Source organism: Lissotriton vulgaris, chromosome 10, assembly GCF_964263255.1.
Source record: "Lissotriton vulgaris chromosome 10, aLisVul1.2, whole genome shotgun sequence".
NCBI classification, from domain to species: Eukaryota; Metazoa; Chordata; class Amphibia; order Caudata; family Salamandridae; genus Lissotriton; species Lissotriton vulgaris.
The window spans coordinates 1122351062-1122371790 of NC_141698.1; the positions used below are offsets into that span (position 1 = coordinate 1122351062).

The window sequence follows — 20729 nt, forward strand, 5'->3', positions numbered from 1 at the left end:
TGCTTCCATCATGGGCTTTGTGACTAGGAGGGCGGCCACCTTAGTGCCACATGAAGGCACACGACATCCGTTCTAGTGTTTTGGACCCTCTGCGGGTGATGCACACCCGCATCATTTCCGGTGAGCCAGTGGGTGGGGAGCCAGGTTTATTTACCTCTCCTGCCCACCTGGCGCTCTCTTTTGTGCAAGCCTTCACGCCGTTTCCCTCCCTCACGCTTACCCGGTGTGGCTACTGGAGGATAGTTGGGGTACGTAGGTTGTTAACTTGTTAATTTGGGTTGCAGGCGGAGTTACAGGGCGATCCAGAGGCTGAGTGATACATAGGGTTACCCTCTTCCGGAGCACAACAAGGGTGCAAATGACAAATAGGCCCAGGAAGTCTTTATGGCAAGACCCTGGAGGAACGACGGCGCCCGTTAGTCCTACGGGCGGTTGTAAACTTGAGCAACTGGGGGCTTGCCTGGATACGCTCCGCCCCCTCAAGGGGCGTGAGTAAACGGGTGGACTGACAATTCACATGTGGTAAGGGGTAATCCCCCAAATGGTGAGCACTGATTGGTTAGGGCCACGATGCAATTTGGCTCTTCAGATGGGCAAGGCTGCTCAGGGGTGGCTCCACTTCCTGCCCTTGATCGCCCGTAAGTTGACCCACTATGTTAGCAAATTACTTATGCAAATAAACCTGCAGTAATGTTACTCCATAAACAAGGCATCTGGTGTGATTTCTTTTATTGGGCAATTGCTGTATGTGCGGGTGGGGTGTGTTGCCGCAATTGGCACCATGATATCTACAAGACCATTGATGGTTCCACACGTTTCGTATGGTCCATGAACAGAGCGAGGCCCAGACTGGCGCTACCTGGCAGCGGGTGTCAAGCTGGGGGGAGGGGTGGATGATCTCACTGGGGTCGGGGGCTGGTTTTGTCGCGGGGGCGGTCACGTTTCCTGCCTGCAGTGCATCAGCTCTTTTAAAATAAACAACACAAAACAAATGTGTGGCGGTCGGAGCACGTTTGCTTAAAACATTTGTTTGTGACATGTGGTTTGTTCCTGTCTCCTGCAGGAAGCCACAAGCGGCGCTGACCTTCAGGGCTCTAGGGGGTGAGGGGGCGGCGTCTGCCGTCTCGTGGCCAGAGAGTGCAGTATATACATGACAAACACTCATCAACATTCAAAGCTGCCTATTTCTTTATTATGTGAACGCTGCAGCACATTTCCTTTTAGTACATTAAACTATCCCATTTCATTAATTGCGCTTGTTAGAAGTGATAGATTCTAGTCGTGCATTAGGAAAGAGTCCAACTCCCACCCCACACTGCCCTGATGACGAAGCTATTAATGAAACTCGAGGGCAGTACGCTGTCTCTTGCCCTTACACCAGTCCTAGGGTCTTCCTACAGATGGAGTAACATTATCGCGTTTTGCTTCAGTGCTCTCATGTGATGATGAAGGGATAGAAGGCCCTGCGAAAAGTAGTTGCCTATTATCACACTATGTGGCCAAATAGACGCCGGGATGCGTTCAAGGTTCCTTGGTTTCACATTGTCGCGGTTACTACATGGCTATCTCTTTCTTTCTCCCACCTTGGGCCAATGCTTAATGCTTTGCTCTTAATTCCTGGAGTCGTAAACCAGCGCATCATGCTAAATACATCCGGGCCATGTATGTGTGGCAAGGATTGGTGAAAGTAGCATTTGCGGAGGGTGACGTCTGAAGCAGAAGGTAAAGTAGAAATCAGAGCCCTCGCTCGTGGTCATCTCAGTAAGATGATTTGCTCCACTTGGCTAAAAGTCTGCATTCATTGTCATTCCTTCTTGAATTCATTCATTCAGTCCCTCCCACCATGCAACCCAGCTCTGTCTCCAGTCTCCATTCAGCCAGTCAATGATTGGGTGAGGTTCAATAATAAAAAAATTGTAAAACACACCACATTTAAATGTTATTTTAGCATTTTCTTGAGGGAGAACCCCTCAACCTCAAGCCCCCCTGCAGTGGTCAGGCTCGCTTGCACGCTCCATGCGTCACGGGAGCTGATCTGACAGCATCTGCCAGCTCTGCCTTTGGTTCCCACTAACTGAAATTTAGGCTCTGACGAGTGAGGTGCACCTGGACTGTACCACCACCAGGAGTGGAGGGGGCCTTCTGTCTCCTCACTCGGCTGCGAAGAGGCTGACAATTGGGGAGCGTGATTAATCCTCAGGAACTCATCTCTTCTTTTCAGGGTGGTGATGGGTGATTTCAGAGCTGTGATTGGTGATTTCAGGGCTGTGATGTGTGATGTCAGGGTTGAGATGAGTGATTTCTGGGCTGTGGTGGGGGATTTCAGGGCTCTAGTGGGGAATTTCAGGGCTGTGGTGGGTGATTTCTGGAATCAGATGGGAGATTTCAGTTCTGTGATGGGTGATTTCAGGACTCAGATGGGTGAACTCAGTGCTGGGATTGGTGATTTCATGGCTGGGATTGGTGATTTCGTTGCTGGGATTGGTGATTTCATGGCTGTGATTGGTGATTTCAGGGCTGTGATGGGTGATTTCAGGACTCAGTTGGGTGATTTCAGAATCGTGATTGGTGATTTCAGGACTGTGATGGGTGTTTTAGGACTGTGATGGGGGATTTCAGGACTGTGATGGGTGATTTCAGGACTGTGATGGGTGATTTCTGGGTGGCGATTGAGTGATTTCAGGGCTGTGATGGGCGATTTCAGGGCTGTGATGTGTGATGTCAGGGTTGAGATGGGTGATTTCTGGGCTGTGGTGGGGGATTTCAGGGCTGTGGTGGGGAATTTCAGGGCTGTGGTGGGTGATTTCTGGAATCAGATGGGAGATTTCAGTTCGTGATGGGTGATTTCAGGACTCAGATGGGTGAACTTAGTGCTGGGATTGGTGATTTCATGGCTGGGATTGGTGATTTCATGGCTGGGATTGGTGATTTCAGGGCTGTGATGGGTGATTTCAGGACTCAGTTGGGTGATTTCAGGATCGTGATTGGTGATTTCAGGACTGTGATGGGTGATTTCAGGACTGTGATGGGGGATTTCAGGGCTCAGATGGGGGATTTCAGGACTGTGATGGGTGATTTCAGGACTGTGATGGGTGATTTTAGGGCTGTGATGGGTGATTTCAGAGCTCAAATGGGTGATTTCAGGACTCTGATGGGTGATTTCAGGACTCAGAAGGGTGGTTTCAGGGCTGGGATGGGTGATTTCAGGGCTGTGATGGGAGATTTTAGGGCTGTGATGGGTGATTTCAGGGCTCAGATGGGTGATTTCAGGACTCAGATGGGTGATGTCAGGATCGTGATTGGTGATTTCAGGACACAGATGGGTGATTTCAGGACTGTGATGGAGGATTTCAGGGCACAGATGGGTGATTTCAGGACTGTGATAGGTGATTTCAGGACTGTAATTGGTGATTGTAGGGCTGTAATGGGTGATTTCAGGGCTCAGGTGGGTGATTTCAGGACCCTGATGGGTGATTTGGGATAGGTGATTTCAGGGCTGTGATGGGTGATTTTAGTGCTGTGATGGGTGATTTCAGGGCTCAGATGGGTGATTTCAGGACTCAGATGGGTGATTTCAGGATCGCGATTGGTGATTTCAGGACAGAGATGGGTGATTTCAGGACTGTGATGGGGGATTTCAGGGCTCAGATGGATGATTTCAGGACCGTGATGGGTGATTTCAGGACTGTGATGGGTGATTTTAGGGCTGTGATGGGTGATTTCAGGGCTCAGATGGGTGATTTCAGGGCTCAGATGGGTGATTTCAGGGCTCAGATGGGTGGTTTCAGGGTTGGGATGGGTGATTTCAGGGCTGTGATGGGTGGTTTCAGGGCTGTGATGGGTGGTTTCAGGGCTGGGATGGGTGATTTCAGGATTGTGATGGGTGATTTTAGGGCTGAAATGGGTGATTTCAGGAGTTAAATGAGTGATTTCAGGGCTGTGATAGGTGATTTCCTGGCTGTGATGGGTGATTTCAGGGCTCAGATGGGTGATTTCAGGACTTAGTTGGGTGATTTCAGGGCAGGGATGGGTGATTTCAGGACTCAGATGGGTGATTTCAGGGCTGTGATGGGTGATTTCAGGACTCAGATGGGTGATTTCAGGGCAGGGATCGGTGATTTCAGGACTCAGAGGGGTGATTCCAGGGCTGTGATGGGTGATTTCAGGACTCAGATAGGTAATTTCATGGCTGTGATGGGTGATTTCATGGTTGAGCTGTACCATCAGCCCAAATATCTGCCCAATGAGCGCAGCTGAGCCAACCACCTCTGCAGATCTGCCCTGTTCTGCCCGGACACATCCTTCACCCATTTGTCTTGTCTACTGAAGGCTCCCACTTTACATCCCACTCAGATTGTTCTGCCTTTCCTCCCTGCCCCTCAGATATTCCAGGTTGAAAAGGCAGCACATAAACAAATAAAATCCTTCCTCTGCTTTGCTGGAGAGTAGGATTATGCAGATGAACTTGTTGTGGAGCTCCGAAGGAAGCTATGCCGTCTCAGCTGGTGAGACAACATGCTTGAGGCAGGACCCCCACCGTAGACACCAGGCTACACGCTCACTGCCAATCCCCCCTCCAACACCAGAAGAACACCCACTGGTACTTATGTACACCCTACGTGCCAACTGCATCTGCCACAGTGCTTCCAAGCACCAGGGTGACTCTAAACTCTGCCTGGGACCAGACCTTCCTTGATCTCTGACCTGTGTCCACAGCATTGGAGGGCAGAGCCCGCACGCCCCTGTACACCAGATACCTGGAACCAGTCTCTGCCCAGCAGCTCATAAGCCACCAGCAGCACCTATTTTGTCATCAGTACAAGCCCTCCTTTAAAATGTTTTAGGTACATCATTTTTGGCCATTTGCTGTCTGGTTTCAGAGCATCCCAGAGGAGCTATGTGCATGCCTATCCTTGGAAGATGGAGAGTTTACTTTTTATACGCATTATTTATGAATGTTCACTAACTGGAATCACACTGAACCCCTAGTTTACTAATAAAGGTGGCCCTCAAGTCAACTGAGACCTGAGCTACGAGGCCTCCTGCTTTGGAAGGAGTGTACATTGTGGCCCCCAGGCTCACAACTTTGAAGCATCAGAATTCTGTTTGGGGGCCTGTCTCAGTCCACACACATGGTTACTGTGCCACACTGAACCCAAGTACTAGACTAGCACCGCCTTCTGGAGTAAACAATGACTGCTCGCCGACACTGCCCAGGAGAGTCTTCACCACACAGGCATTCCTGGTCAACCAATAGTTGTTCTTGTAGAACACACACACGCGGTTGTAAAGGGCAGTACCCCACTCGGACTCCGCCCACTAACCTCTGGGTGACCTGGACCTGAAGAAAGTTCCCAGCCCTCCCACAACACACTTGATCTCACATTTGTTCCAACTGAACCCAAAAAACCTTTTCCCTTCTTTGTCTCAGAGTTTCCGTTGTTGATAAATTTCAGATTTTCCAAAAAATGCTTCCTAATCCATTGGCTGATATGATTGGCAAATGTGTAAATACTCACAATATGACTTCCAGACCGGAGGCTGGTACTCTTCAGCATCTGAAAGAAAAGAGAGAAATCAAAGCTTGAGATATGGAATGTCAAAGGAATGCCACAGGCCCACCGGGAACTCCTTACACACTGGCCTTCCTAAACAATGAGCTGTCTTTACAGAAAAAATAAACATGTAAAGAGGTTATCATTTGAAAAAAAGACATTGGTAACAACTAATATTTATTTACTTCTAGGAAATTTATCAATCAAAAGAAATCCTTCTGTTATTTCTTTTTATCTATTTTTATTATTGTAGCAAATTGGAAACAGTGGCATTACAATACACAGCTGGGGCTACCTAAAATAAACTTCACAAAGTTAATATATTGAATTCTACAACATATACGGACGGTTGGAAAGGTTATCAGAAAAAAAAGTAATCAACAGTACATACAGCGTATGCCAAAATGTCCATCAGAACACAGAAAATAAACACATAAAAAACTTCAAATTTGATTCTAAAGATAAAGTTTGTGCTAAGTCTATTGCCTAATCACATATAACATTTCAAATTCATCATATCACATAATGTTTCCCTATACTATTTCTGCTTTGAACAAAGAATTTTGAAGTATAGTTATTTTACACAATATTGAATACAAGTAAACTTCTACAATTTCAAAATTCCTCTGTTAGCTAGAAGTAAAGAACGAAGAATAAATTCACTGAGACTGAAAATAGGTTTTCCAAAGTTTGTGTCAAAATCAAAGTACATCTGGACATGTCTTAGGGCCCGATTCACAGAACTAACTTAAGACAAAATCCTAAACTTACTACTTTTGGTATTCACAGAAGTTAGAGTTTTGTCTTAAGTTTGTCTTAAGACAGACTTAAGGCAGACTTAAGACAGACTTAAGACAAACTTAAAACACACTTAAGACAAACTTAAGTTAGGATCTTGTCTTAAATTTGTCTTAAGTCTGTCTTAAGTCTGTCTTAAGTTTATCTTAAGTCTGTCTTAAGTTTGTCTTAAGACAAACTTAAGGCAAAATCCTAACTTCTGTGAATACCAACAGTAGTAAGTTTAGGATTTTTTTTAAGTTAGTTCAGTGAATCGGCTCCTTATAGCTTAAAGTCCACAAATGAACTATTTATCTGAAAACCTCAGGCCTATGTGATTTTAATCTGTGGTAGGCCCAGAAGTGATGCGCACACATACCTGTATACCGCCACGTGCCCAGTAGAGGCCATTATCTTAGAGGCACCAGCACTACATTTTTACCAATACGCAATGTTTACTGAAGATTACCTTCTGATGCATTCATTTTAAACCCACATAAAGAGTATAAGGAGACACTTCTAAAATGGCCTCTCATGGTGCAGCAGAGAAAGATTGAGCTCAGCAAACACGGATACTGTGTTTCTAAGGTCACGTTAGATTTTAGCGGGTTTTTCAACCATTTTCTGAAATGATGCTCTTGACGGCATGACTAACAATACCCCATAGGATAATATGTAAGATACACTGCTTCTACTTTCATGTTGTCAGGAAAAATAAACATGGAATACTGTAGGCTGATAATGAAACAAAATCTGAAAGATGTTTCAATTATGGCATCCAGGACTTTGAATAAAGGTTTTCATTAATAATCCCAGTCTTCAAATAAGATTTAAAGGCATCTTTATTGCTTATTCATTTGGTGAATAAATAGAACACCTGCTCTTTGCCCTGGGCAGGAGCTCTCTCACCAGAAGGGGCCTTTAGGCCCTAAAAGTAGCTCGCTCAGATAAAATCCGACTCGCCACAGTGAGTAACCCAGGGCGGAGTTCGCGGAGTTGCACTACGCGGAACTCTGCCAAGTGGCAACAAAAACTCAGCTACACTACGTGGAACTCCGAAAGCGGCAGAGTTCCATAGAACAATGCCGTTCGTGGTGATTGCACAGTGTTGGACGCTTGTCTGTACTGTGCAATCATTGCGAACGGCACCTTGCACAGTGCAAGCAGTCCCTTCTTTCCTTTTCTGCCGCTTGAGTAGATTTTTACTCAAGCGGCAGCTTCCTCAACCCGAAGGGGCAGTTTCACAACGCGAGCAGTCGCGAGCTTACGCAACCACTCGCAATAAGAAACCTGACCACCCCGCGTTGAGAAATCTCGCTGGGATTAATATTTTCGACGCTTGCTCTCGCCAACTTGAGGAAAAATCTTGCCGGGAGGTTGATTTTCCTGCTTGCTGTCACCAACTTGACGTTGACGAACGCGAGTGGGGGAAAAAAACTCTGCTCCGCGTAATGCGGAGTGCAGAAAACTACGCAAACTCCACAAGCAGAGCGGTGTTCACCGCCCAGGGTTAATAGTGAGTGGTCGAGTACTGGGCCGGACTCGCCGCAATGGGCACTGGGTCTTTCCCCAGTCGGCAGGAAGTTTTGGGGCCGGTTTTGGACCCCTAGGGGGTTGGTTTTGTTACAGGTGGATGGTTTTGCAGCAGTGCAACATTACGTATGATTTTATAACCTGCATATGTGATATTTTCAGCTGACCACTTGCAGTCCTATTTGCCTGTACTGTGATTAAATAGATCTAAGAGAGTGAAATGAATTCAGATTTCTGAGCATTCAATTTGTAACCAAAAATCTTTCTATGCTAACCAATGTATAAACGGAAGACACTTCTGGATCTGATTAAAAGAACATAATATCAACTGCTTGAATAAGAATCTTTTGTTCTTTTCAAACTAAAGAAACTCCAGCAGAATTTTTACCTAGCGACATAAAGCCATTACTAACTGTACTCTTAAAAGGTCAAAGTAAACAGAAGAGCAAGGGCACCCCTGCTGTGTACCATTAGGCAATGGGTAGAATTAGGAAATGTTCAAAAGTAATGGCTCATGCACTTGCCTCTGTTTATTATGGCCCTGTTTACAAAGAACCTATACACTTGTGGCAGGATCTCCACATTCGTGGTGGGATCCCCACACTCGTGACAGGATCTCCACCCTTGTGGCGGGATCTCTGCACTCGTGGCAGGATCTTCACACTTGTGGTGGGAAATCCACACTCGTGGTGGGATCTACACACCCGTGGTGGGATCTACGCACTCGTGGTGGGATCTACGCACTCATGGTGGGATCTACACACTTGTGTTGGGATCCCTGCACTCATGGCGGGATCTCCACACTTGTGGTGGAATCCCTACAATGGAAACTGCAGTGTGGAGATTCCACCATGAGTGCTGTGATCCTGCTACGACTACAGAGCCTCCGCACGAGTGCAGAGAACCCACCAATTAGTGCGGCAATCCCTCTACGACTGCGGAGCCTCAGCATGAGTGCAGAGAACCCACCATGAGTGCCGCAATCCCTCTACGACTGCTGAGCCTCAGCACGAGTGCAATCTCTCTACGACTGCGGAGCCTCAGCACGAGTTCAGAGAACCCACCATGAGTGCAGCAATCCCTCTACGACTGCAGAGCCTCAGCACGAGTGCGGAGAACCCACCATGAGTGCCGCAATCCCTCTACGACTGCGGAGCCTCAGCACAAGTGCGAAGGCTCTTTGTGAATCAGGGCCTCAGTGTTGTGGATAAAAAGGGTTCTGAAGGTAATTTCCTCATGTTCAGATAAAGCCATAATAATTGGGGTGCGTGTAAATGGAGGCGCCTTGGATGTCCGGGTGATTTCATGTGCAAAACATTATATGGGTGAAATGTATACATTTCCTATGGTCAACACTTCTGGAATAAGATCCGGGTGAATCGCGAAGGATAACGCCTGCCATATAGCAAGCGCATAGCAGCACCCGACGAATGGAAGGATGCTCTCCCAGATTACAGCCCAGATTGATGAGACCCCAGGAAGTTCATAGGACTCAGTATCTGAACTTCTTTTTTAAAAATTCTCCCAATGCATTCAAGATTGGTTACTTGGTGGAAATCATTGAAGTCAATTTGTCTAGTTTCAACATTTTAGGAGGTGGTGAGACTTAACCTGCTTAATGCCAAAAGGAAAGAATCCTATAATTTGTGATATTTTTACGATTTCGAAGAGGTTATGGGCACATGGTGGAGGCAAACACCAAAGAATGAATTTCTATTGAAAAGTCACTGTCAGAGTTTTAGTTGGTGCATCAAATAGGTGCTGTCCCAAAAATACCTCAGAGGCACCCCATGAAATGAAGATCAGAAAAGAATGACCCAAGGAGAGAAAGAGACCTTTAAGAAAAGGTCTTAAACGGAATCAATGTATTGTTTCTGCCCGGACGTTATTCGATTTTGGCAGGGCTGACTCAGCCTTCCAACCTTTCTAAGGGCCAGTTGTATCAAAGGTTTTTCCCCATTCTGTGTCTATGAGAAAATCTGTTCATACATATGGCCCTAAGTGTCTAAAATGAGTATCATTATTTTCGGTAACATCTTTGATTATAGCAATATGAAATGGCGATAGTATGATTGTAAATGTGCGTTTGTGAATGCATCAGATTGTGCAGGGGGTTTCAGGAACGCCACGCTTCAGTTTTCCTTACTCCTCAAAGGCAAACAAAACAGGAAGAACTGCGGCCCCCTTTTGCCCTCTGACATCCAACGACTCTATTCATATGGACATCCCTGCCAAAGAATGGATTGAAATGCAGGTGTTCAACAACCCAGCCAGACCCACCTTCTCCTACCTCAGGAAGCGAACAGCTGCCACCCTGACTGTGGCCCTATCTGTCGTCAATGTCTCGGGCCTTGTATGCATCGAAGGCCTTGGGACACAGCTGGTAGGCCACAGCGCTTGCAGCATCACCAGAACTTTGGACTCAACTGATCCACCCTCTTTTGTCACTTCTCCGAATATGTACTTTGTTTGTGGTACAAAAGCCTACTCTTGGCTCCCCAAAGGCTGGGGGGGGGGTACCTGTTACATTGCCTTCATTCTTCCTCCAACCTATGTGGCTCCAGCAAACCATCACCGACAAAAACGAGCAAGAGACATTGAGCAAGCCGACTCCACCGGAGCACAGTTCCTGGACGCAATGAAGGGACTTGTTCCACTCCGGGGTCCGATGGCGAACAGCTGTGCCATCCGACATTTGACCCAGGCAGTTGAAACAACAATGAACATTACAGTTGGCATCCACAAACAATACAGCCGAGCTTCAGGCGGTCCGCCTGGTGGCTCTTCAGAACCGCCTTGTTCTAGATGTGGTTCTAGCGGATCGTGGAGGAGCATGCTGTATCATTGGGTCTAGCTGTTGCACCTACATCCCGGACAATTCACCCTCAGTTTACAAAGCCATAGAACACCTCCACAGACTTTCCTCAGAAGTTCATCAGGAACAAGAAGAATGGTCACTTGGGAGTTGGTTCTGGAGTGCTGTAAAGGACTGGGGGTGGAGGTTGTTTATGATCATATTGATACCGATTGTCGTAATATGTGGTCACTTTGTGCTAACTGTATCCCAAGACTTTGGACTTTGAAGCTGAGCGCATGAAAGCTTTGTATGAAGTAGAAGTTCGAAATATAATGGGGATAGATATAGATTGACAAGCTGGCTAGATATGTTGAAAAGGGAGGACTGTTAAAATCTACTTTGCGACATCAACATTATCGGTGACATCTTGTCCCTTTTCAGGCTCATATGTGCGCGTAAGTAGCAGCCATTTTGAATACCATGGCCTCTCTGCCCACTGCCGATAGCCAGCGCGTCTCTCTCTCTCTCCCTCTGACCTCGCAAGCATCCCCCGCACGCTGACAGCCCCCGCTCTCACATGCTTGGGCCATTAACCTCCCCTTCAGCGCGATCCTGCCCGGAGCCACATCCCGTAACCAGCTAACACCTCCCTCCATCCCTTTCATGATCATGCATCCTTTGATGAACCCCCCTTTCCTCTGTGCCCGATTGTCCTGCTCGTTCCCAGGCCGCCACCTGGCCCTGCGGATGCAGTTTATTGCCCCCATACAGTAGAAAGCTGCTCTCCTCAAAGGATCTATGACTGATCAAAGCCCCCACCCCATGAGATCCGATCAACCGCACACATTCCGGGAACCGGCAGAATGTCCAGCTGCGCGACAGTCATCACCTACTGAGATCGGGGTGGGGACTTCTACTGTAAATGTGTGTGGGAACTGGCTTGAATCGGGGATTCCGAGGATGTCTTTCCGTACTTCAAAGTATTTGCATTTAGCAGAATTTCTTAACGCAAAGCGCATCCTCACGTCCATTTTGGACGCAAGGGGGAATTTGTACAATCAGAAAATAGCGCTGAATGCAGAGTTACTCTTCTTGTGGAATTCTGCGTGATCTCGCTGAATTCTTGGGAAATTCTACGATTAGTCTACATGGAATTCCGGGAGTTTATGCCCACACCTACTCCAGATGCCACTGATGGGACTGTGCGCCGGGTGATGGAAAACACATTTGCTTTTGAATGACGCAGACGCCTTCTTCTAGGGTAAGATCTTCCGTCTGAAGAAAGGCGTTTGAGGGCTGAAGGCTAATGCACTGTTCCATCTCTGTACATCTTTAGGACTCAAAACAAATAAAGTGCCCTTGAGGACAGATTATGTCTTGAGCACTTGAGAGATGGTCTGGTGGTGCACTTCTAGCCAGATCATTTTCCTGCCAGGTACTGCTAGCCTGAATGATGTTCTACTAGCCGGATAGTGGTCGGCACCAACAGCAATCCGGCTACCGGGCCGTGTCCTGTTTGTCTGCCTTTGATCAGCGGTTCGCCCTCAATTCCAACATGGGGTGGGAGTGCCAACCCTAGATGGAAACTGAGACTGGAACCTTGAAAACATGTCTCACATTCCCACTATCAGCCATGGTGCAAGCCATAATGGTGGAAGGGCAGCTTATCTGGGGGTGTTAGCTACAATGACATTCTAGCAGAGACTAAGAAGGGATGAAACCCTCAAGATATCTCATCTCTGCAAAGTGGAGCTCGAGGATAGCGAACGGAATTGGGCTTCCCAAGTACGACATATGTTGGATGCCCTCGGTGCCAAATTGACCATGAGCCCGGAACAGTGAAGGTCTCCAAACAGGAGCTGCGCACTCTTGCATCTGAATGTGCTAGAGATGAGAACAGGAGGTATTTGAGGGGAAAATCTTCTACTCAATTTATGGTTAAAGGTTGGGGCAATGATGACAGATGTTCATACACTGAGCCCTACCAAACCCCAGGCTTATGAATGCAGTGTTGAAATGTAGGGTCCGAATAAACCCATGTTAAGTAGATATGAGGACAAAAGTAGCAATGAGAGGCGAGCGGGGTATGTGCACTTATGGGTGAAAGACACAACATAACAGGCACATATTTTGTTGGATTTTTTATGGTTTTTAGAAGAGCAGAGAGCATTCTTAAAACCAATTTTATGAACTATTGAATCTCAAGTTAGGATCCAGCCCTTAGATTGTTGGTAAATATGGGCTTTTTGAATACTGCACTAGGAAGGTTTTTAATTGCAAGACGGGTATTTTAAAAGGTTTGTCAGGTAAAATGTAAGGAATTGGTGTGTTTTGTGTGAGATCCCCCACCAGATTAACTTTTCTTACATTACTGTATGTACATTTGTTGGAAACGTCTCTTTAATCCTTTTTTATTGTATGTATTATTTAGGGTGTATTTATGGTAATGTTTATAGATTGAACCAATCAATCATTCAGGGTTGGTAAAGTGCAGCTACTCACCCGCAAGTGTCTCAAATTGCTGGAGGGGTGGGGCGGCTCCGTTGAGTGCCGGGGCCATCCGAACAGCCAGGTCTTGAGGTCCTTCCTGAACTGGTGCAGTGTGGGGGCTTGGGGAAGGTGGATGGGGAGGCTGTTCCAGGCCTTGGATGCGAGGTAGGAGAAGGATTTTCCTCCCGTTATGGGCTTATAGATACGTGGGACAGTGGCCAGAGACAGGTCGGCTGATCGGAGGTATATTTTGGGAGCATGGAAGGAGAGGCGGTCGTTGAGGTATGTTGGTCCGGTGTTGTTAAGAGCCTTATATGAGTGAGTGAGGTGTTTGAAGGTTATTCTTCTTTCGACTTGGAGCCAGTGGAGATCGCTGAGGAATTGGGTGATGTGGCTGTGGCGAAGGATGCCACGGATCAGACTGACTCAAGCGTTCTGAACGGTCTAGAACCTGTGAAGGATTTTCTTGGCAATTCCTCCGGCGTAAAGAGCGTTGCCGTATTCCAGTCTGCTACTGATGAGAGAGTGCATGGCAGTTTTTCTGGATTCGATATGATCCATCTGAACATCTTTTGAAGCATGCGGAGGGTGTTGAAGCAGGTAGATGATACAGTGTTGATCTGGTGGTTCATTGTGAGCGATGATAATCTAGTGTGATTCTGAGATTTTGTGCGTGGTCAGTCGGGTCGAGGAATTTCTGAGGACGGGGGCCATCAGGAGTCATCCCAAGCTGAGGGGGTGGAGCCAAGGATGAGGACTTCTGTTTTCTTAGAGTAGAGTTTCAGGCAGCTGTTCTTCATCCAGCTGTGTAAGGCTTTCAGCCCTTCTTGGAAGCTGTGTTTGGTGATGTTGGATTCGTTGGTGACGGAGAGGATAAACTGGGTGTTGTGAGCGTATGAGAGGATGTTGAGCCTGTGGTTCCTGAGGATGGTTGTGATGGGGGCTATGTAGATGTTGAAGAGGGTGGGCCTGAGGGAGGATCCCTGTGGCACTCCACAGTTTGTCTGTGTTCTCAGATGTAGGGCAGGAGTCTGACTCGCTGAGTTCTGTCAGTGAGGAAAGAGCATATCCAGTTGAGGGCCTTGCCGCGGTGCCAGCATCGTGGAGTCTGGTGGCTCGGGTGCGATGGGAAATGGTGCTGAATGCAGTCGAGAAGTCCAGGAGGATGTGGGCTGCCATTTCGCCCTGGTCAAGGAGGGAGCAGAAGTCGACGGTTGTGGTGAGTAGGGCAGTCTTGGTGCTGTGGTTGCTGCAGTATCCGGATTGGGAGATGTCCAGGATGTTGTTAGCTTCGATGAAGTTTGTTAGCTGGGAGTTGACTGCCTTTTTTGTGACTTTGGCTGCAAAAGGAAGCAAGGAGATGGGCTTGAAGTTTTTGAGGTCAGTCTGTTCTGAGGTGGATTTCTTCAAGAGGGGAGTGACTTTGGCATTTTTCCAGTCATTGGGGAAGGTGGCAGTTTCGGAGGAGCAGTTGATTATCTGATGTAGTTCGGGTGTGATGGTCGAGTTGGCTCTGTAGAAGATGTGGGGTGGGCAGGGGACTGAGAGTGCTCCAGAGTGGATGCTTTTCATGTATCTTCTGTCATGAGAAGGGTCCGGTTGAGCGGAGTCTGTTGGGTGGCGTTGTATGGAAAGAGAGCAGGAGTGGTGCGGAGGTCTTGGTTTTTGAAGTTGTTCTAGTTCCCTTTAATATTGAGGTGGAAGAAGGTGTTGAGTTTATTGCAGAGGTCTTGGGAGGGTGGGACGTCTTTTGTTTCGCTGCTGGGTTTGGCATATTCTTTGATGATGGAGAAGCGGTCTTTGGTATAGTAAGAGTTTGTGAAGAGTTTATCTTGGAGGGAATTTTTCCTTGTGGGTTTGATGAGATGGTGATGTGCAGTGGTGGCTCCTCTGTAGGCGGCAAAATGATTCCGGGGTTATGTTGTTCCTCCATGTCTTCCTGAGTCGTCGGTAGGAGCGTTTGGATTCCTGGAGTGCAGGGGTGAACCAGCTTGCTTTCTGTACGTGTGTTCCTGTAGCTTTCCTGAGGGGAGCGAGTGTGTCGGTGCAGTTCGTGCTCCAGCGGTGGAGGTGAGCTGGTCTTCTGTGACTTTGTTTCAGCTTCTGCTGGGGAGGGGGAGAAGTGGATGGAGTGGTGATCTGTCCATAGGGGTTCCGTGGTCATAGGAGATGCTGTTTCCATCAGCAAATATGGGGTTGAATGTGTGTCCTGCAGTGTGCGTGGGTGCGGTCGGTGACCTGTTGCTTCAGTCCTATGTTGGTGAGGTTGTCAAGGAGGAGGAGGAGGCAGATTTTTGGTCATTGTGGTTGTCTAGGTGGAAATGTAGGTCTCTGAGTAGATGTAGTCTGTGAGTTGAGGGTGTGGGGTGCGATGAGGTCAGTGATGGCATTGGTGAAAAGAGCCTGCATGCCGGGCAGCTTGTAGATGAGGGTTCCGTGGAGTCGCTTGAGGGTTGGTCTGGACCTGGAAGTGGAGGTGCTCCATGAGGGTTGTTGTGTCGTCTGGGTTGGCAGTCATGTGAAGGGTGCTTTTGTGAACAATGGGGATGCCTCCTCCTGGGCGAGTGGGGTGGTCCTTGCACAGGATCTTGTATCCGTCAGGAATGGAGTTGGCAATGTTGGGTGCAGAGTTGGGGCTGGTCTAGGTTTCTATGAGGAAGGTGATGTCCGGCGAGTAGGTGTTGAGGAGGTCCCAGATTCTATAGCGTGCTTGTGTAGGGAGTGTACATTGAGGAGGATGCAGTAGAGAAGCTTGTGGGTGGTGAGGTTTGGAAGGCTGGGGGCTGCTGCTGCGGTCCAGAGATGGCTGAAGGGGCGGAAGCAGTGTAGACAGGAGAGAGGTCCTTGGGTGCGATTCGGCATCAAGAGCTAGCAGTTGTTGCTGCATCCGGGGTTGAGAGCATGGAGGGTGCAGGAGTCGTAGCGGAATCGGGTTGGAGGACTAGGATCCCTGGCGCTGGCGTTGGTCGGGTCGCGGATGGGCGCAGACATGCTTGCCTTTGGCGTCCAGTGGCATGACCGCACAGTGGCTACCAATGAAGTAGGGATGGGGGAGGGAGGGTCAGCTGTGAGGCAGGAAGGACACACTGGAGGGTGGAGGGGCAGCGGGGGCAGCAGCAGTGGGGAAAAGCATGGGGGAAGCGGCGGGAGCAAAAGAAAAAATAAAGAGAAGGCAGAGAGGCAGAGAAGGAAGAAAAAGGTAAAGAAATAAGAGCAATAAAAGGTAAAAGAGATGAAAAAGAGGTAGAGGTAGAGGAAGAGCAGAGTCCTCTCCCTGTGGACCACCAGGGATGAGGCGCAAGCAGGAGATTAAATTCTGAGTACCCAAACCTTTTGACTGACTGACTGATATGTCCTGTTTTCCTTGAGTGATTGACAACACGTTGGTGATGCGCCAGTCTCACATTTATTTGTTTCCTGCTTTTGACCCGCTTGCGTCGGGATTAAATAAATACGCTGCACCATACAGAGAGGCAGAGGCGGCTGCCTTAGGATGAAAGGAAAGCACCAGGGTGTGGAGCATCTCGCACAAAACTAACTATGTGGAAAGAAGGGACTTTTGGGAGGGCTGATACTTGCTCATGGCTATGACAGCTGCATAATAGGATGTGAACTCTGGTGAGTTTTTGTTGATCCTGGCATAGTGGGTGTTCCCGTAGTCGGGTTTCCTTGTGACCCGCGTTCAGTGACAGGTTTCGGGTGCCATTGGGAGCCATTTGCAATTCTTCCTCAGTATCTTCAGGGTATAGAAGCATGATATGCTGCACTTAATAAGGTCAGGGCCGGACTGGCCGTAGCGGGCACCGTGCATTTCCCTGGTAGGCCGCCTGGGTAGGGGCTGGTTTTAGGCCCTGGGGGACAGTTTTTGTTACCAGGGACTGGCAATATCGCTCCCCTGTAACCTGTGCTTTGAATGGAGGAAAATAGTGCAGGTTCTCATTTAAATGTGGCGAGTGGGCGGGGCATGGGGGCGGGGCTTAGAAGTCTTGCCGTTACTTCTTGACTTCTATACTACTTGCATGGCTAAGGAACAACAAGGGCACCCAACTAGTCAGCACAGGACTTTGGGGAACATAGTCTATATTTACCAACAGTAGTCCTATGCAAAAATTGTTACGACGTAATGAATATAGACACAATGGAGCTATATTTGTTGTAGTGATTTGTCCTGCCGGACAGTGATCACCAAAGATTTTTACTAGTTTAAAAAGTTTAGAAAAAGTTACCTTACATTCACGAAGAGTGAGACACAAGCCTGTGCCTTCACGCTTCCAAATTGGCAAAGTAGAGGGATAGAAAGAGGCAAAGAGAAAGATAAGCTTAGGCAAAGAGTGAGCGATTTCTGAGAAATAGAGAAATAGCAGAAATTCAGTTACACCATTACTCACAATTCTTAATAAATATACATTTGCATATATGGTGTAAGAGGTCGACGACGTTTCGATTCCATAACATTAACGTTTAGAATAGCGGAGGGCGGGGGGATCCAGCGTCAAAATTGATTGCTGGTTTCCACATTGTGCATCCCCATTGTAACGAAGCCCTAGGCTCGTCCCTCCACGCCTTAATTTTGGCGTTGTATTCCCCCGAATCAGCTAACTCCATTGGTCACTATTCCTAAGGGCCACTCGAACTCGTACCCCGAGGACTCATCACCCTGCGCCTCATTCTTGACGCTGCATCCCCCACCCTCCGCTATTCTAAACGGAAATACAATTGCCGGTGATCATTTAATCTGGCCTTCAGCTTCACCAAATAGCAAGCCTGCAAGCGCCTTGGTTACCTCCATTATCACAGAGAGCGGATGACCTATTTCGTAAACAGTTCCGTTCGCCAGCTATTTCCGCTGGCTATTGTGCTATGCAAACTTTAGGCACAAAACTTTTGTCCTGATGATGATTCCTTGTATTAATGTTATGGAATCGAAACGTCGTCGACCTCTTACACCATATATGCAAATGTATATTTATTAAGAATTGTGAGTAATGGTGTAACTGAATTTCTGCTATTTCTCTATTTCTCAGAAATCGCTCACTCTTTGCCTAAACTTATCTTTCTCTTTGCCTCTTTCTATCCCTCTACTTTGCCAATTTGGAAGCGTGAAGGCACAGGCTTGTGTCTCACTCTTCGTGAATGTAAGGTAACTTTTTCTAAACTTTTTAAACTAGTAAAAATCTTTGGTGATCACTGTCCGGCTGGACAAATCACTACAACAAATATAGCTCCATTGTGTCTATATTCATTACGTCGTAACAATTTTTGCATAGGTCTACTGTTGCTAAATATAGTCTATACCACTTGCAGCACCCACCAAAACACATGAGAAATGTCTTTCAATAAACAAAGAAGGTTTCTCTATTCATTACACAACGAAAGACAAACACGGCGATATTTTAACGTTTCCTTGTCTTTAATATTTTCAACATCAATACTGTTATTGCTGTTGCTCGGCACAATACTATACATTCTCGAGGCGAGGGACACAGAAACAAGCAGACGTGCACACACAAGCATGCCACACATTTCCTTTACTATATCTTCCAAGAGTGTCTCTATTCTAACCCCCTTTCTCTCGTATTTCTCTCACACAAAAACAATCACAGGCAAGCAGACAAACAACAGCAGACACTCACACAAAAGAATGAGGTGGGATTAAAGCCATTTGAACCTGTTTACCTCCAACGGCTTTCTTAATAGCACTGTCACGGGCTGCCTCAATTTCTGTGTTTGCAACACAGCATGATGGTGAACACCCCAACTGTATGCAGATGAGCCCAAACTGAATAATTCAGTAGGGGCTCGGCTCAGGTCTACAGAAGTGCCTTGGCTGTCAGAGACAGGCCGCCAGCACCAGCGTTTAACCCGTTGCATGCTCGTCATGAGGCACGGTTGAGCTGCACTCATGACGAGCTGAGTTCGTCACAGCCGTTGGAACGTTCGCACGTGGGGACAATTTCCCCACTGTGCTGAACGTTCAAAAAACGGGTGTGGTTGTGACGAGCTCCGCTCGTCATGACTGCAGCACCGCTGTGCCTCTTGACGAGCTGAGCTCATCACCAGCAAGGCGGCGCCACGTGCGGCCCCCCACACAGCAGGTGAAAAACCCCCGCAGGGAAGGGGTTAATGAGTACCAGTACTCTCCTTGGCAGCTGAGAAGTCCCGGTACTCAAAGAGATGAAACTAAGAAGTGCCAGTACTCAGTACCTGTGAGTACCGGCCCATTTAAAGCACTGCACCAAAACCATCCGAAATCGGCTGTATCAAATAGCTCACCTGCACTTCCCTCCTCACCGGCAGGGGGGCCGAATGAGCAGTTTGGCAGGGCCGGATTCGGTTCCCAGTCCGACCCAGAATAAGGGGCCAGGCATGGCATGAGTTCATAGTGTTGCACGTGTCAGAGGGTTAGAGTCATGTGAGTTGCACATGGCTACAATTACAAGGCCTGATCTTTGGACTGGGTAAGAGTGGTCTGCTCAATTCAGACACTCTGTTCATCACCACCCCCTTTTCTGAATCGATTTTGGCCACTATAGGTGTGGCAGGGTATACTCAGACATGAGTCCCTTTCTCACTGCTCCATCAGGATTCAAGCAAGCCGGGCCGAAGACGGCTGAAATGCCAGAAACCGGTCCCCGGTAGCTTGTTTCCTTTCTGGTGAAGAATTGGCTTGGTAGTTTAGTCTGCCCTGTTCCCATGATGCACTGGGCCAGGGACAGACTGATTTGCATATAGCCAGGTTCTGAGCTGGGATGGGGCAGTGAGATAAATAACGGTGATGGATCAAGCCCTGATCTTTGGACTGGGTAAGAGTGGTCTGCTCAATTCAGACACTCTGTTCATCACCACCCCCTTTTCTGAATCGATTTTGGCCACTATAGGTGTGGCAGGGTATACTCAGACATGAGTCCCTTTCTCACGGCTCCATCAGGATTCAAGCAAGCCGGGCCGAAGACGGCTGAAATGCCAGAAACCGGTCCCCGGTAGCTTGTTTCCTTTCTGGTGAAGAATTGGCTTGGTAGTTTAGTCTGCCCTGTTCCCATGATGCACTGGGCCAGGGACAGACTGATTTGCATATAGCCAGGTTCTGAGCTGGGATGGGGCAGTGAGATAAATAACGGTGATGGATCAAGCCCTGATCTTTGGACTGGGTAAGAGTGGTCTGCTCAATTCAGACACTCTGTTCATCACCACCCCCTTTTCTGAATCGATTTTGGCCACTATAGGTGTGGCAGGGTATACTCAGACATGAGTCCCTTTCTCACTGCTCCATCAGGATTCAAGCAAGCCGGGCCGAAGACGGCTGAAATGCCAGAAACCGGTCCCCGGTAGCTTGTTTCCTTTCTGGTGAAGAATTGGCTTGGTAGTTTAGTCTGCCCTGTTCCCATGATGCACTGGGCCAGGGACAGACTGATTTGCATATAGCCAGGTTCTGAGCTGGGATGGGGCAGTGAGATAAATAACGGTGATGGATCAAGCCCTGATCTTTGGACTGGGTAAGAGTGGTCTGCTCAATTCAGACACTCTGTTCATCACCACCCCCTTTTCTGAATCGATTTTGGCCACTATAGGTGTGGCAG

General features: G+C 47.8%; 1 protein-coding gene across 3 annotated transcripts in view; it reads right to left on the minus strand.

The window, feature by feature from the left end:
• Window positions 1–20729, minus strand: part of CHN2 (chimerin 2) — a 461718-nt gene that overhangs the window by 259711 nt on the left and 181278 nt on the right. For all 3 annotated transcript variants that reach the window (XM_086942204.1, XM_086942203.1, XM_086942206.1), the window contains exon 2: window positions 5520–5558. In XM_086942204.1, coding sequence (XP_086798330.1) covers window positions 5520–5558 — 39 coding nt within the window. The remainder of the gene's footprint in view (window positions 1–5519; window positions 5559–20729) is intronic.